At 36.8% G+C, this 18,167-nt stretch overlaps 1 protein-coding gene across 1 annotated transcript; it reads left to right on the forward strand.

Moving 5' to 3' along the window:
- Positions 1–613: 613 nt before the first annotated feature.
- LOC306878389 (SH3 domain-binding protein 5-like) lies at positions 614–17,913 on the forward strand. The gene is made up of 9 exons (XM_079430720.1): positions 614–872; positions 1,552–1,614; positions 3,787–3,915; positions 12,664–12,828; positions 12,906–13,036; positions 13,527–13,569; positions 14,266–14,485; positions 14,690–15,001; positions 16,484–17,913. The coding sequence occupies exons 1-9, from the start codon at positions 792–794 to the stop codon at positions 16,693–16,695; spliced, it is 1,356 nt and encodes a 451-aa protein (XP_079286846.1). The 5' UTR covers positions 614–791; the 3' UTR covers positions 16,696–17,913.
- Positions 17,914–18,167: the final 254 nt, after the last annotated feature.

Consider the following 18,167-nt stretch of genomic DNA (forward strand, 5'->3'; position numbering starts at 1 on the left):
ATCAGTTGTTTAAAAAGCATGGTAATAGTAACATTTTGAGATCCCTAACTGACAAACCTAAAATATCAAGTAAAAGAAACGAAGAAATATGCTAAGATAATGACATTATGATACATACAAATATTTTATTAATACAAAATAAATACAAAATTAACATTTTATTAAATAATAAAAAAATATTAAATTATTATTATTATAGAGATATATAATAAATATAAAAATACCAGATTTAGTTTGATATTTTGCTTTTCCAAAAAAATGGTCATTCATGGACATTTGATGTGTAAAGCAAGGAGAAATGTGAAAAACAGGGATGGGACAGTAATAAAGTTACTAGATGGATTTTTTTTTCTGATGCTGCTATAATAAATAGTTTGCATCTGCTATTCATTTATATCGTTTTCATATTCATGATTGACACAATAGGCAACATTTAGTGTGGAATGGCACCTGTACACTTAACCAACACTGAAAGCCCAGTGCTATCTAAGACAAAGCGTTTTTGTCATCGTCAACTATTTGACTTTCACTGCATGTGAGTGTCGAGCTGGAGAGAGACTGAGACCCGTGTGAAGAGCGAAGGGGGCGGGGACAGTCTTCACGGCTCGCATACGGCACAGCTGTGTGCGCGCGGGGATCTTCTGGACACACGCGCGTGCATCTCTGCATTACTCTCTTTAAATGAGGAACCCAGACAGTGTGAGGGAATAATCTCTAACGGACGCATACACTTAGCATTCACCTCACAGGAAAGCATTCCTTGAATTTCTTTGGCAAGGTAGTAAAATAAAATGGACAGCTCAGACAAGGAGAACAGGTCGGATGAAGAATTTGAGACACCCGAGGAAGAAGAGGTGGACCCGAGAATTCAGGTAGACTTCATTGATACATTTCGCTTATCGGTGACATTGCATGTCAATCCCTATATTGACTCCTTGATCCTGAAGGGAATTGTTGATTAATTCGCCGCAACTTGCTTTTTATTGCATTTTAGTACACGGGTGCCCCAATTCAGTGTTGCCAGATCTGAGTGGAAAAAACTAGCCACCTGCTGACAAAACAAACAATACGTTTGCGAGCCTGGGTTTTTTTTTTATCGCAGTGAAAAATAAATACCCTTATTCAATTTATGTAATGTTTTGTAGAGTAACTTACTATTAAAATGCATCATTTGGATAAAAAAAAACGACAAATGCGATTACTGGTTGATTAGGCTATGCTTCATAATAGGCTACTATGTCAAGAACGAGCAATACCGGGAATAATAATAATAATAATAATAATAAAACGCAACTGGGGACTGTCCATTTAGAGACTTTATTGTATAGCTGATTATAATATGCGGACATGGCAACACTGCATCAATTGTTGCCTTTTAGAGCCCCCCCCCCCCCCCCCCCCCCCCCCCCCGTATTAAAATATATATGTAGCATTAACCCACTTGTCTCTTTCTCTTTGTGGTACTGCTACTGTCTATGAGAAACCGAAATGAATCCCTCTGTGGAATATGTCTCTATATCAGATTCTTGACTCTTGAGTTTTCTTTTATAGGGAGAGCTTGAGAAGCTGAATCAATCCACAGATGACATAAACAGATGTGAAACTGAGCTTGAGGTATGACTGCACAATCCAATATCCAAAAGTTTTTACCATAAGACAAGAATCCTGTTAGTTTTAACTAGTCTCTTTCTAATAGCAAAATGCCATATTCAAGCTTCTTATAATATAATATCGGATGGTAAATTGTTAATCTGTCACCTGTTTTACGTTTGGATTTTGAACCATGGCACACCACAGAACAAAATGTGTTATAATGTCAGGATTTTGCAATAGATCAAGTGTTCTCTGAGCACCATACTTGTATCCAGTAAAAGGAGAAATTTGTGCTTCACACACTGTAAATAGTATACTTAAAAAAAGATGAAGGAATTCACATTTGAATAGTTTTAATTTAATTAAAAAATTAAGTGACAAGGAATATGATGTTGATATTTTGCTTTCATATCCGTGCAGAGCATTTTTAGACACTGTCTGCACACAAAAAACAAGGACATGTTAAGACAAAAACACATTCAGCTGTTCAGGCTCAGTCATGTGGTCACTTTGGTTGCACTGAATGGTCGCAGTGCCACTGAGTTCATTGTTTGGGCATGTCCTAATGTAATAATTTAATAAGATGACCTAGCTAGTCTGATTGTGTGTCTAAAACAGAGGCCGAAGGAGAAATACCCAACTGTTTGCTGATTGCTGGCAGTCCAGCTTTATTGCTTACTTGACCTAAAAAGGATTCTTATTGTGTCCTTCATATTAAAACATCAGCAAAACACACTGAACGTCTTCCACACTGAACATATGAGCAAGTTGTTTCCTGTAGATGCAATGAATAAAATAGGGTACATGTTAACTGTATGTGAAATTTAGTGAGTGAAGACGAGGGACCCTGAGGTTTTTATAGACGGTCTTTATTACCCAGGACTTTTCTAACCATCTTAAGACATCAAGGTAAGCTTCTATGTTGTTTTACACACGCGCAACAGTTAGGAAATGACAATAGTTCATGCTGTAGAAATATTTATCTCTGCTTATGCAGAGTTTCATGAATCCAACTCTTCTGATTGGTCTGAGAATCCCATAATTGAGCTATTTGGCTGTCAACCAAATTAGTGTTGCTTTTGCATCAGTGGCCACGTTGCACTTCAAAGATTTAACTCTTGGTGTTTTATTTTTCCTGGAATGTTTGCCGGTTGCAAATAATCAATCTGTGTTTTGACGAATGGCGTTTAATCTCATTACTTTGCCTTGGGCAATAAATATAAAATAATGAATGAATTACATTTATGAAAAAGCTTGTTTACAACACAAGTGACCAGCATATTTTCTGTGTGCTTTAGACATTTTCACAGATCTTCCTGCAAATCGGATTACAGATAAACTGATTTTACTCCCTTTTTATGTATAGCACTTTTTATGTGCAAAACAGTTGACCTGAATGCCATGACAAATTGAAAACTTTCCAGATTTCCAAGGGCATCAAGCATCTGTAAAATATCTTCACTGTGTAATTCTTAGAGTGTTTAATATGTATGTAGTTGCATAACATTCCTTGTGTCGCCAATAGCGCAACTGATTTCAGATGTTGTCAGCATAAATCAATATGGTACATTATATAAAGTTTGTTTGTGCCATCTCAACTCCTCTCAACATAAGTTCATTTTGGTAGACATGATCATTTTGGTACTATGCATCACCAGCTATGTTTTGAACAAAATGTACACAAAATTGTATTAATGTTATACTTCTGATTGATACCAATAAGTAATGATCTACTGTTTTGCCTGAATAAATTAAAAGTAAAACTATAAACATTTTTGCACAAAACTGTATCAAAATTATAATTCTGGCAGATACCAATAAGCCGATAATTATTTTTATTTTATGGCCAATATTAAAATGATATATTAAAATTAAATTAAATTTATGTGCTACAAATGAATTTAGTAATCACAACATTATAATAGTACAGTATGAAAAATGGATATTAAAATTTGGATGTTATTATTAAATTATGTTCTCAACGATTAACTCTAAGTGGGCATTAAATGATGGCAAACGTAACCTAATTGTAAAAAAAGAGAAAATGAACATGCACAATTATATATCCAATATCGACAGATATGATAAGTAAAATCTAATATTAGCTAGTAACCGATATGGTACCGATATATTGTGCTATTTGTCCATCATTGAACGTAACCATTTGATTGTTTATATTTGGTCTGTCTCTAGGATGCCAGGCAAAAGTTTCGCTCTGTGCTGGTGGAAGCCACTCTAAAGTTAGACGAGCTGGTGAAGAAGATTGGGAAAGCAGTGGAGGAATCGAAACCCTACTGGGAGGCCCGGCGGGTGGCACGGCAGGTGAGGCCAAGAAAATCAAAACAAGAACCCGATATCATCTTCCTAAAGCCAACTTCTCCCACACAACATCTGTTTTTAGTTGGCATGCCACTATTTCGTCTGTTCAATGTTTTCTTTTATCCCTCTCTGGAGATTGCTGTGCTATCATCTTGTCATCTGCTATAAGCTGGATGGCACAATAGCATTAACTCTAGATGGTTGGCTTCGTTCAGCAGGGCATAAAACACTTTACTGAGAGAGAGTGAATGTTTAAATGCTCAAATTTCAGTTCTCTTTTTTTTCTAGAGCCTGCGCTGTTTTAAGAGCAGATTATCAGTTTATATCGGTTAGTGCCTTTGCAGCTGGGGTGTTGAAGAAAGCGGTGTAAAATGTCACGTTTACTTTGTCTTCCTAATAAAAGCAAAGTTCCTCAGACTTTTCTACAACACTTAGTGAACTTTAATTGACTGAATCGGTTACAACAGGAGCGCTGAAACTAGGGCAAGGTAGTTTAGAGTGTTGTGTTTTTCACTCCATGAAGGAATAATTATAAATGGCCTATTTAATTTCACTGACAAAGCACTGAATTTTTTTTAGGCAGTTTCCTTGGTGGTGAAAGAGAGCGATGTGTCCTTAGAAGTTATTGTTATCCACAGGGACAAACTGCAGTGTTTTTATGGAAACAGTCCTGTCTGGGTTGACAAGGTCCTTTATTATGAAAAATGTAGTGATGATTCATTTGAACTGGTTTAAACTGTCTTCATTGTGTTGAAGGAGGTGCTTTTATACTGCCAGCTATTTCTAATTTGATACACCAGTTGACTCTTAGCAAGAAGCAAGACTGTAACATTTAAACGATAAATTAAACTATCATAAAGATGACCACAAAGCTAAAAAACATGGACTAAAAGCCTCAAAGTTCTCCTGATGTGATTTTATGGGGTTTCATATGTATAAAATAGATGTCAGGCTTGTCTATACTCTGCATGATCAGTCTCATGTCTCTCTCTTCTCTCCTCTGTAGTGTCTCTCTGCAGTGAACCTGACTGCAGTGGAGCTTTAACTGTTGCCTGTCTCTGCAGTTTGCCAAGTCTTTCTTTCCCCCACCCCTGCACTGTCATTCACTGACCATCTCCCCCTAAATTTCCTCTAGTATTTTTAGAAAAATATTTCCAATAACCATTTATGACCTCTGTTGCCAGTTTTAGTCAAAAACATCAGTGGAATTCCCCCCAGTTCAAATGATACCTTATTTAGAGCTAATTCTTTTTCTTCTGAGCTTGTTCTTGATTTATCACTTCCTTTTTTTCAGATGTTATACTGTGCTATGTTCAGAGAAACAGGTGGCTGTTTTAGACTACAGCGTATTGTAGATCTGATACATTCCAGTGTCTCCCTGAATAAAAAGCACGGTCTCATTTTTAAGGGGTTAATTAGGTACCATGAAATTGTACTATAACTTTCAGAAGTTAAAACCTCTTGTTCAGAGGTTTAAACAGCTTGTTCATCAAGCTAGAGCTTGAGCTGAGGATATTTGACCATTTCCAATCTATCTGTGCTTTGATGTGTTTAGATTGGCCCACTTTAAAGTCTAGTTTACACTCATACAATTGTCAAGGGTAGGGCTGGGTATCGTTCAAAAATTTTCGATACCGATACCTTGAGTTCGATACCGGTTCCTGAACGATACTTTTTTCGATACCAATTTTATGAAAACAGTTTTAACAATTATCTCAAAAAACTTTGGTTTTATTTTTTTCAGCTTGTTGACATGTATACAGACTCAAAGACTCATCTCCTGAGCCACTGCACAAAGGAACAAAATATAGCCAACACAATAAATCAGTACAAATAATTTTAATACAGCTCAAATAGTTTTCTGTTTACACTAGTGCGTGCTCGTTTTAAAACGCATAGCTCAGACAGAATCATCATTTCTATTCATTTATTCTAGGTTGTTAAAGACTTCAAGAAATGTAAAATCTTTATCCACTTTCATAAGCGGATGTTTTATTTTCTTTCACAATGTGTTTTATTGTTATTAAATTCTATGTTGTAGTATGCCTAATTATTTGAATGCATAAAAACTACTTAGTTTATTCAAATTTATTCTTAAAACAGCCTTATGAAATGTTTTCTTTTTCCTCAGAAATTCTGTGTTCTGTATCTGGTTTTCAAATGAAGGCATAAAACATTAATTTCATTTTTCTTTTAAATTATTGAAAATAAAACTTTATTTATTTTGGCAAACAACATTTTACTATTAAAACATGGAAGAAATGTTGTGTGATCATTAATTAAAAAATAAGAGTTTTAATAATTTTAATAGTAGCCTAGTAGTAGCAGTACGTCCACTCTGCTGAACAATATTAATTTATTTCTGCCGCAGTGTCTTCCAAGTTAATCCAAACTTTTATTTTGACGGGTTTCCGGGAATACCTTTACAGTTCTGTGTGTATATGATATGACGCAAGTTTTACTCGAATCAAACGGTAAAATGCTCATGAAGTGACTCTCAGAGCAGTTCTAGAGCTGTTGTTCATGTGTTTATGTCCTCATTTAGTGAGACGGCAGACGCTGAAATGTCACGCGAGCTTCAGTCTGTGTCAAGTAAGCGAAACTGCGTGATATAGAGAGCAGACTACTCCGTACGCTTTTTTTTTTGACACGCTCTCGCGGATGTCAAACACTGATCAATCAGCACCGCGTCACTTCTAGTCAAACACACCTAGTGCTGCAGGTTTATTGGCTCACTGACGTAATGAGATTAACCCCTTAGGTATCGAAATTTGGTACCGAACGACGTTTTTCGATACTCGGTGGTATCGAGGCAATTCGGTCGGTGCCTAAAAAGTATCGAACTCGATACCCAGCCCTAGTCAAGGGTCCATCAGAGTACTTTAAAAAAAATTGCATGGATCACAGGGCCTCTGCAGTTGAAGCTGTCAGTATCTCTCAGCTTTGAAAGCAGGTGAAGACTCTTGAGTTTAGATGGAATCAGTGATGAGGTATAATGAATGCAGGAAAGCGTAACATCACCGTGTATGACTGGTCTGCTGATTCAAGGTTGAAAGATTTTTCAGCACTGTTCTCATATTAATAATTCAGAACACGTTTCTCATAAAGAGCTCTTCTAAATAATGCACACACATATTCCTTCTTATATACACTCATATATACATCAGTTTTTCAGCTTCTGTGTAATGCTCTTCCAGGATGCTTAAAATTATTTTACTAGGATGGATTTGTGAAGACTTTAGCATTATTATACAAGAACCTTGAAACTTTTTTTTATAAAGGTGAATACTGAATAACATTTTTGAAGTTACGTGATTTAGTATTTTGGTAGTATTAAAGGAATTTATCCACCCTTATGTTGTTCCAAACCTGTATGACTTTCCTTCTTCTGCAGAACACAAAAGAAGATACTTTTTTGTCTGTATAATAAAAGTCAGTGGGACCCAATGTTGTCTTGGACATTTACACTACTGGGTTTTGGGAGGAAGTCGCTTTTTCTTACAAAGGCTGCATTCATTTGATTACAGTAAAAATGGTAATATTTGTAAAAAAAAACAAACAAAAAAAACAATTATATATATATACTATATATTACAGTTTAAATAACTGTTTTCTATTTTAATATATTTTAAAATTTAATTTATTCCTGTGGTGGCAAAGTTGAATTTTAGCAACCATTACTCCAGTCCTCATTGTCACATGATGATTTGGTGCTCAGGAAACATTTCTTATCAATTTTAGAAAACAGTTGTGCTGTTTAATGTTTTGTGGAAACCATGATATATAATTTTTCAGGAGTCTTTAATGAATAGAAAGATGAACTTTCAACTTTTAATGCGTCCTTGCTGAATAGAAGTATTAATTATTTACATTTTAATTTACATAAATGTATTTTATTTAAATTAACTTTTAAACGGGCTGTTTTTGCTCCTGTACTTTTGTATGTATATAACTTACATAATGATTTGCTATCCTCGTGTTTGGCTAATCATTATATAACAACGATTTAGTGTGTGGAAATCAGTACCAATGCTTATGGTGTAAACATTAGACTCTGTCTACATATAACACTGAACTCCTCTGTTTTAGAAGAGCCATGGAAATCCTTTTGCTGTGATGTGTCCTCAGAGTGCACTTAAACACAAGGAAGGACCTTTATGCTGCCGATTTGACATATCAATAATGACTTCACTGGTCTCACTCAGCACGATGTGCGCAGTGCAGCATTTCTGCCTTCTCATAAAACGGAGTATTTAAAATAAATTCCTTTACTTTATGACTAGCTCAGATGCCCTAAATGTGACTTTGTGGTCTCCTAATGCCAGTATTATAGCAATGTTTGTGCTTTTCCTGATTCTATGTATGGACGAGGGATAGTATGAAAAAAACCCTTTGGTTCATTTGTTTAAAAAATGCTTGGTTTAAAGGATTTTATAAAAAAATTAGCTTCAGACATTGTTGTTAGCATATTAGCAGTCAATAGCCAAGACAAATATTTATTGATTATCTAGTCGGAATGTGTCAGTACTAGTATCCTTTCTCTCCCCTAATTATCTTAAATCCTTATACAGCATCAAATAGGCCTAGGCTTAAACCAGACCTTTAATTCATCTACTAACCACAATGAGCCTTTCTTGGATGGTTCAGTACCTCTTTGAACTCTAAGGTTTAATCACTCTGAAAAGCTGGTTACAACAGTGCAAAATTCAGTTCTTTGTTGCTCTGTTATGTGAGGGAAATCTGTTAGTCTGCTTTATTACATCATTTTGGCAGTCAATTGAGTCATATTGAGGCAGTGCAAAGAAACCCCTGATAATATTCTGCAATGTTTGTCTGTAAGTCAGGAGGGATGGTTGTAAATGCCTTTATTATATCCGTGGCTACCTATCATCTTTCCCACTCTTTTCTGATTGATTGATTGTTTTTCCTGTATCCATCTTCACATGGCGTATGTGTTGGCAGGAAGTTGATAAACCAGAGTACACAGAGGAATGAGGGTGAAAATTGTGTCCTTTTGCAGGAGTCCTCGTGACCTCTGCTGGGGAATTGGAATGTATGTATGTATGCTTGTTTGGTTGAATGCGTGCTTTCTTGGTGGTGAACTGTTATAATGGTGACCACATGACACCAAAGCAGATTTATGGCAGTCAGTTTATGAGTCAAAACCTCTCTGCTGCCTTCCGCCTTCAATCAATAATCTTTAAACAATAAGTTGGTTCAGAATGGCTATATTTATCACAGCATTAAGCTATACTTGATTCCTCAATGACAAAGGGTTTATTTTATGAGAAACCCTAATGTATTTTCAGCCCTAATTCAGTTCAAGGTTTATTTTCTACTGCAGGAAACGTTTGATAAGATAAACTTTGAAGTCTCATGTTTAAGCTCGAAGTCCCAGTCCAGTGTGCATTGAAGCAATAAAAGCATTAGTCTTCAGTAGGATGATCTCCAGGTCAGAAAAAGTCAAAATGACCTTGTTTTTATGCCACATGAAATGAGATGCATAAAAGCATCACAAATGCCTTTAGTTTTATGTCAGAACCAGGACAATTGGTTAAGAACATCAAAGCATGTCAACTGGGTCACCCTTGACCCAAAACATCTCATTTTGAGATTGCCTCTGCATTATTTTTGGTCAGAATGTGGTTAAAACTGGAGTCTGTAAAATCAAGAGATTGAAAGAAGATAAAGCTTTGATTTAATAGGACTTTTTCATAAACAAAAGTCAATTTTCTGCCCATTTAATTGCAGTAAAATTAATAATCAGCTTCTCTGTGTAAAAGTCAGATGAACTGAAATCACATAAAAAAATTTTTTAAAAACGTAGCTTGTTAAATATTAGATATAGTTAATTTCAATACCTCACTGTGCAGTGGAACTGATTTGAAGCAGTTAATATTAACACGCTACTCCTCAGGAAATAACTTTCGACCTCAGAGTACCTTTGAGTATAATTTTAATGAATATTTTAAAGGTGGAAACTGTCTTTACCTTGGCATACAGTGAGCCTCAAACACCATTGTTTCCTCCTCCTTATGTAAATCTTGTGAATAAAAAAGACCACTGAAAAATAGGCGAATCCGAACATAACACCGATTGTTACGTAACAGTCAGGATCACTAATAGTTACGCCCCCAACATTTGCATATACCCGCCCATGTTCTAGGCCAGCCGCCAGCCGAACCATCAGAAGTTCTGCAGGTATTGTGAAGAAACAAGCGAGGACAACAGCTAAAATGGCAGATCATGGAAATAAATGTTATGTTCCAGGCTGTGCAGGGGATGTGAAGTGCAGGGATGGGTTGGTGTCTGTATTCAGAAAGGCACGGAAAACAAATAACGCGTTCTAATAAAATAACGTGAGCCAATAAAGGGACATGGTTAGCTCCTTGCTAGCTGTAGCCTGTTGCAGTACATAAGATTTCACTTACCACATAAACAGAGTAAGGAGAGATGCCTGAGGATGATGGCGAATTAATTACATATCCTGAGCACCACTGACAAGCATCTGATCTTGTAAAATGTGTGCCAAGTACTGCCGCTCCATAGTATAAACCGAGTACATGCAATCGCGAATCTCGAAACTGAAAGTAAAACGCGATCGTGCATTCCAAAGCAGTTTCAATGCCCTGCATATTAATAGCGGCTTCCTGAGGCACGCATTTTATTTACAGTATAATTACCCAATGATCTTAGTGTTGTAAATTGACATGTAAAACTGTTTCTGGAGAATTTTTGCCCTTACCTAAGCCACATACCTTCTATGTAGATATCAGAGAACAATTTAAAATATTGTATCAATGCATTCTATGGCACCTTTAAAAAAAATATACCCCTGCATGAACATGAAAGCTTCCAAAGTTCTTTACAGTGTACTGGCCATTTTTAAAGTCCTATAGCTTGAGTATTGTCTTATGTTTTATGTTGCTAAAATACTTATTTCATTTCACAACTTACCGCACCAACCCTTCAATCGGTCTGTGTCCTTTACTGATTGGATTGGAGGTCTGTCCTGCCATCTGCAGCAATCCCCTGCTGTCAGCGTGGCAATGCGGCAGCATCACATCAACTTTGAAGCCTGAGCTAAAAATAGCCTGTGTGGAGTGAAGAAGGGATGGAGGAAGAGGGAAAGAAAACGTAAATGGATTGAGCCGTCTCAAATGAATGAAAGACAATGATAGGACGGATTGCAGGAAAGGTAGAGGATTATTCCTGGGATTACTGCATATCTGTGGGACTGCCATTTACAGTGTTTGATACTACTGTACATATTCAGTTTTCTGTGTCATAGCGTTTAAGGTCTTATAGTACAGACGTGAATCACAGACATATCCAAACTCTTCAGTTTTATCATGAAAATCACCCTATTTGCTATGACTAGCCTGCATGACTAAACAAAATGTTTGGTAGAATATTCATGCTGTTCTTTTCCAATAGAATCAGTTTAATTTTGGTTTCAAATGGCACCATGATGTTTCATACATGTCTAAATATGTATGGATAGAGATAGATGTCAAAGTAATATTCCACTTAAATGCAGATTTTGATTTTCTCTAAATTGAGTTGAATTACACTGTAAATCATTTCAAAGTGTAAAACTGCTTGTTTCCAACCAGTTTTGTTTGGCTAAGTAGGCTGAATCAGTAAGACATTTCCGCAGGCTTTTCTGTCAGTTGGAATAACTTGGAGATTAAAGTTTAAAAGTGAAGGAATGGGAAAGGATTACGTTTGCACGGCTTTAGCATAGCTGGCTTTAATTCACCATAAAGGAAGTTCAATGGTGGCTTTAATATGTCACCATACAGGATGTTCTGTGCATGAGTAAAGTTTCTCCATCTCTAGCACTGATTGCTTCATAGATTATCCACAATGTTGATTACTATTGTTTAAAGGGGTCCTATTATGCTCTTTTACAAAGTCTTGATTTTGTTTTGGGGGTGTACTAGAACATGCTCTCATGCTTGGTGGTTCGAAAATCGCATTATTTTCTACATAATTTATTCCAGGTTTGATGAAGGCCTGCCTTCCGAAAAACTAAGTGTGTATATATTTATATATCTAAGATGGTGCCGCGCATGGCAGCCGTTGTGCTTGGCTCTACAGTTGTTTTAGTGTTTCTGTTAGTTTTTCCTGTTTTTTTGTTTGTCTAACACTATCAGTTTCACCAAGGAAGCTATTTTGTATGTTGTGTTTGTGCTATTTGGCACATTGTCCATTTTTGTATATTTGTACATTTTATTTAATTATTTATTTTTTTCTATCTGTGTCCTGTCCTGTTGCTGTCATTCTGTCGCACTGTGGAGCTACTGTCACTAAAACAAATTCCTTGTATGCGCAAACATACCTGGCAATAAAGCTAATTCTGATATATATATATATATATATATATATATATATATATATATATATATATATATATATATATATATATATATATATATATATTACACATTATTATATTTTAATGTTTATATATATATATATAAAATTAGCAAGTAAATATTGCTGGTCACTACTGTTTGCATTCATCAGTAATTCGGTGCAAAGGATTTCTTATTATCCAGGCAGTGTTTTTGATGGAAGTGGTTAGGCATTGAGCCTCATGTTCTCTAGCCAGCTGGTACTCTGAGCAGGGGGTTCACAATCTGCCAGCACTGTCCTTCTCAATGTTTAATCATGATGGAGCACTGGCTACTGTCTTTGTCATCAGACACGGATGGTTGATGCTCCTGCCCTCTACCTGTTCTACAGACTCAGCTGGAAGCACAGCGATCCACACAAGACTTCCAGAGGGCCACGGAGGTACTGCGGGCAGCCAAAGAGACCATCGCACTGGCTGAGCAGAGGCTGCTGGAGGATGATAAGCGGCAATTTGACTCTGCCTGGCAGGAGATGCTCAACCACGCAACACAGCGAGTGAGTGATGCAAAGGTGTGGGATGATAGATTGAAGTATCCCAGAAAAGACTAAAAAATCCATGTTTTCATGTGTAGGTGATGGAGGCTGAGCAGATAAAAACACGCAGTGAGCTACTGCACAAGGAGACCGCTGCTAAATACACCGCCGCCATGAGCCGTATGAAACAGCTGGAGAAGAAGCTCAAACGCACCATCAACAAGTCTAAGTATGCACCGATTAATCTGTTAAACACACAAACATTCAGTGAAAACGTTTATGCTTGTATGTCTGCTTTGCTTAACATGTCTGATGCATATTGCACACAAAATGGCACAATTGCTAGGTTATGTTTTTTCCGGGAACTGTAGGTTTTTCTTTGTTGTTATAGTTAATTTACTAGCAATTTCAGCAGATATCATCTTCCATTCTAAGTAGTTTTTGTCCATAATTGGTTTATGTTGAGAGTCAAGCGTCTGTGAGACTAAACTCATGGGAATCCCAGTTACATAAGAGGGGAGCTTTAGTTGATGGGTGGGTTTCTCACCAGTGATAGTGACTCAGCAGGATCATAGGGGAGCTCAACCCTACTTATCTTCTCACTCAGCATTTGCCTAATGTGTCAGCATATGTGAACAGTTGACATAGTGATATGTACGATGCTATTTATAGGTCTTTACAGTAGCTATAATTGATTTTTCTCCCTCTCTCCTTTTCAGGCCCTACTTTGAAATGAAGGCAAAATATTACTTGCAGCTTGAGGTACTTAAAAGATGACTTATGGAAATTTTGTCATAAGTAATGCATGATAAATACATAGTACAAAAATAGTATCAGAATTTTGTCTTGTTTTCCACTGTCCAAATATCTTATCCTATTAAAAAACTTAACTCGGTTCCTTAATTCTTAAAACATTTACAACATTTCACAAGATAAAACTTGTTTTCTGAGAAAGTGTTGAATTAAAGGGACAGTTCACCCAAAAATGTGAAATTCTGTCATCTTTTACTCAAGTTGTTCCAAAAGCTGTAGAATTTTTTTTTTTCTTCTGCTGAACATAAAACAAGGTATTTTTGCAGAAGGTTGGTAACCAACATGGTTTTTCCATGCTATGAATGTCAATGGGCAACTGCTTTTTTTTTTTCTTATTTCATTTCTGGGTAAACTATCTCTTTCTCCAAGTTTAGTTTTTATCTGATTTTAAGAATATATTTGATTAAATTTCAATAGGTTTATGCTTAAAACTTGGAAAATATTGCTACTGTATTAAGAACAAATCTTGGCAATTTTGCTTCTCAAATATATATGTATCTTTTTTATTTTTATTTTATTCAATAATGTTTAAATAATTTTTAATCTGTTTGCCTGTATTTGTCATTCTTTTCCCTATTTTTAGACCATGTTTCCACAAAATGTTTTCAATGTCAGGTTAATGTTTTTCTGTCCTTACCTCTTAAGCAACTGAAAAAGAATGTGGATGACCTCCAGGCCAAGCTGACACAGGCTAAAGGGGAATATAAGTCAGCCCTGAGAAACCTGGAGATGATCTCTGATGAGATCCATGAGCGCAGACGCTCCTTAGGCATAGGCCCGCGGGAGAGAGGTGTAGGGGCAGAGGGTGATGGTGTCATTTGTGAAGACTTGTCTGGCTTCAAATTGGAGTCTGATGGAATTTCAAGTGAGTACCAGTTATCTTGTGCTTAAATATTCATTCAGGCAGAGCTATACGTAGTAACTTTGTACATAAGATATAGAATCTGTCTATAATACAATATATAAATACACTGATATAGATGCACAGATCAAATATTGCCCTTTGACATGCCAAAGGATGTTTTGGAACCTGTCACCTTGTCTGATCTTGCTCTCTGTCTACCTGCAGTGGCATCTGGCTCCTACGAGGATGAAAACTGCATCACCAGTGCCATGTCCGAGGAAGACTCGGAGACTCAGTCCAACAGTAGCTTCAGTTCTGGGCCGAACAGCCCTCTGGACTTGCCCTGTCCTTTCTCCTCCTCATCCTTCTCTTCTTCTGGCTCTCCGACCTCCACCTCCCCCACCCCTTCCTCTCGCCCCTGCAGTCTGGACTTGCCCAGCACCGTCTCTTTGTCTGACTTTAGCCTGATGTCTCCCATCCTCGGCCCACGCAGCGAATGCAGTGGCGCCTCCTCCCCCGAGTGTGACCTAGAGAGAGGTGAGATATACTTGGATACGTTTCTGTTGACGGATTGGACCCAAATACCGCTGCACTTGCACATGAGGGATTGTATTAAGGCTTGCTCTTGTTTCTCCTGTGAGACGATGTCATTTTTCTTGGTTTCCTGCCTGCTTGCACCTGTGCCCTCTAGAGGGGTTCATTAATCTCACTGATGGATAGCTGGGTGGTGTTTTAGTGTGAAAAAGCACAACAAACAAATTTATTTGGTAAAATTAAGATAGGCTGTTCATTTAACACATTAATTTATATAAATATCAAGAATAATTATGAAATATTACATTATAATACATATTTTTACATTTATTACATTAAAAGATTGCATTTCATGCAAGTATTAAAAATATATAAAATTATTTAATATTACTACATAATGTAAAAAATAAAAAAATATTAAAAATTATATATAATATACATTATACATATAATATTTTACAATGCAATATGTTTTGCATTATATTTATTTTTATAATACAAAAACAATTTTATTGTAACATTGTATTATAACATTTTATAATACATTAAAAATTTAAATGATTAAAATTTCTATAATATGTGTGTTAATTGATATGAGATTATATTTGTGGCATGTAGAAGTTTGGGAACCCCTTCCAGAAAATGTGAATAATTTTAACAAAATGAGAGATGTTATTTTTTCACTCAGCATGAAGTGATACAAAATGCATGTTATTTATTTAGTACTGTCCTGAGTAAGATATTTTACATAAAATGTTTACATGTAGTCCACAAGACAAAAAAATAAAATAACCCCCTTCAAAAGTTTGGGAACCCTTGGTTCTTAATACTGTGCGTGGTTACCTGGATGATCTACGACTGTGTTTTTGTTTTGTGATGGTTGTGTTTGAGTCCCTTGTTTGTTCTGAACAGTTAAACTGAGCACTGTTCTTCAGAAAAATCCTCCATGTCCTGCAGAATCTTCAGTTTTCCAGCATCTTTTGCATATTTGAACCCTTTCCAGCAGTGACTGTATGATTTTGAGATCCATATTTTCACACTGAGGACGATTGAGGGACTCAAACACAACTATTAAAAAAGGTTCAAACATTCACTGATGCTCCAGAAGAAAACACGATGCATTAAGAGCCGGGGGGGTGAAAACTTTTAAACAGGATGAAGATGTCCACACTTTTCTTATTTTGTAGAAATATAATAATTTTTTCCCATTTAGTACTGCCCTTCGTAAGCAACAGAATATACTTGCATGTTTCCCGGAAGACAAATTAAGTACAATTTACCTTGATCTTCAAATTCAAAAAGTTTTCACCCCCCCTGACTCTTAATGCATCGTGTTAGGGGTTCCCAAACTTTCGCATGCCAGTACACATACACACACAATTTAATTCATATTATTATTATTTTGACTATTCTTATTTATTTTTTCTATTTTGCTATTGCTATTTAGCAATGTGGTTGATTAATTGGATTAATCTTTGCGTACAGGTGACCGAGCAGAAGGTGCCGAGGCCGTACTGGACAACGTTCTCAATAACAACAGCATCAGCAACACCAAAACAACCTTTGGCCTGGATAGCCGTTTCTGCCTGCTGTCTCTAAAACTTAGCCGAAATAAAAGCAGAAAAACCGTTGGCCGAGACCCACTGAGTATGGCTCAGCACCCCTCCCCAGCCACAATCCTGCTGGATGGGATGTGATTGCAATGCCTGCTACGCCAATGTATCTGATGCATTCATCCGCATTCTGTGCGAGAGGCACTGACAGCCACCCGTCCTCCACTTCACCAGTTTGTCATCCCAGCCCACTCCTCTCACTGTCTAGAATGTTCCGCCAACTTTCAGACTGAACTTTCACTCGATCTTATGGGTGTGACAAAAGCAACCCGTGACACAATGTGCCGAGGAGACAAATCTGCCATTGGAGGGGCACAGAACTGAGTTAAGCTTTGAAAAGACGACAAACCTCTCTGTAAAACCCAATTAACGTTCTAGAGAGTCTGAAGATGGCGTTAGCACTTGTGAATTAAGGAGCACTTGTCTTTTTACTTATAAAATGCATAAGAGATTCGTTATGCTGTAGATTTATGCCACTGGTTGTCTTTAATGTCTTAGTAACTCTGCCATGGACAATATAGTCATTTGTGTGGCAGTATAATGTTTCAGCTGTTACTGAGTTCTTGTATGTCTAGGACATCTGCACATGATCTCGCTTCAGCCTGGTGCTCAACAGACTCACCTGCATGTCTTTCATAAAGACTTCCATCTTCAAAAAGGACTCAAAATATTCAGAGGAACTTCTCACAAGGAAGTGAGGCCAACTACCTGCATCACAGGTCACCACCTCAGCGTCACTAAGGGACCTGCAGCAGCTACAGACTGATCCATACTGGTCACTTTCACCTTCCTCCCCAAGCCAAATCCACTGCATGCCACCCAATGCTCTCTCTATGTAAAAAACAATCATTGTTTTCAATATAAATAGAAATAAGAGCAATAGATTCATATTCACAATGTTTTTGTGGAAGATTGAAAGTTGGTTCAGAAAGTAGCATAAAAAGCTGGATCTACTGTACTTGCACTGTGAGGGGGGCAGAAGGCTTATGGGAATGATTGGGGGACTTGCTGCACTGATAAAGAGGACAATTACCGAATGCTCCATCCAGCTTCTGCGTGCAGTAGCCACTGATTTTGAGACCGATGGCACAGCTTCAGGTCTAGCCAGGAGGCTGTGTGCCTTTCAAACGTTCCTCTCCTGTTTGTTTTGTTAGTTCTTTGGTTATCGTCGTTTTGAGAACTGATGGTGAGGAAAGAAACCTTGTAGCAGTATGTGATTTATGGCGTTTAACTTAGACTTTTGTTGTTTACAGAGCTTGTGTAATTGTTTTCAGACTGAAATAAAATTATCCCTGAAATGACACCTGGTGCATTATTTTACGAATGCTTGAATGTTTGCATAATGTTGAAAACACAAACAGCAAAATGTTATATCTTAAATTTTCAATTAAAAATGGCGACATTTCGAGTAGTTTAAATCATTGAATATTATTGTTTACCATTGTAACATAAAACGACGGTCACATATTTAGCCACATCCATGCTGTGGAGTTTGTACACACTATTTCTCAAATGTTTGACGTCGGTAAGAAATAGATTTATTCACTTAATTGATT

This window comes from Barbus barbus (genome assembly GCF_936440315.1).
Source record: "Barbus barbus genome assembly, chromosome: 12".
Classification (NCBI taxonomy): domain Eukaryota; kingdom Metazoa; phylum Chordata; class Actinopteri; order Cypriniformes; family Cyprinidae; genus Barbus; species Barbus barbus.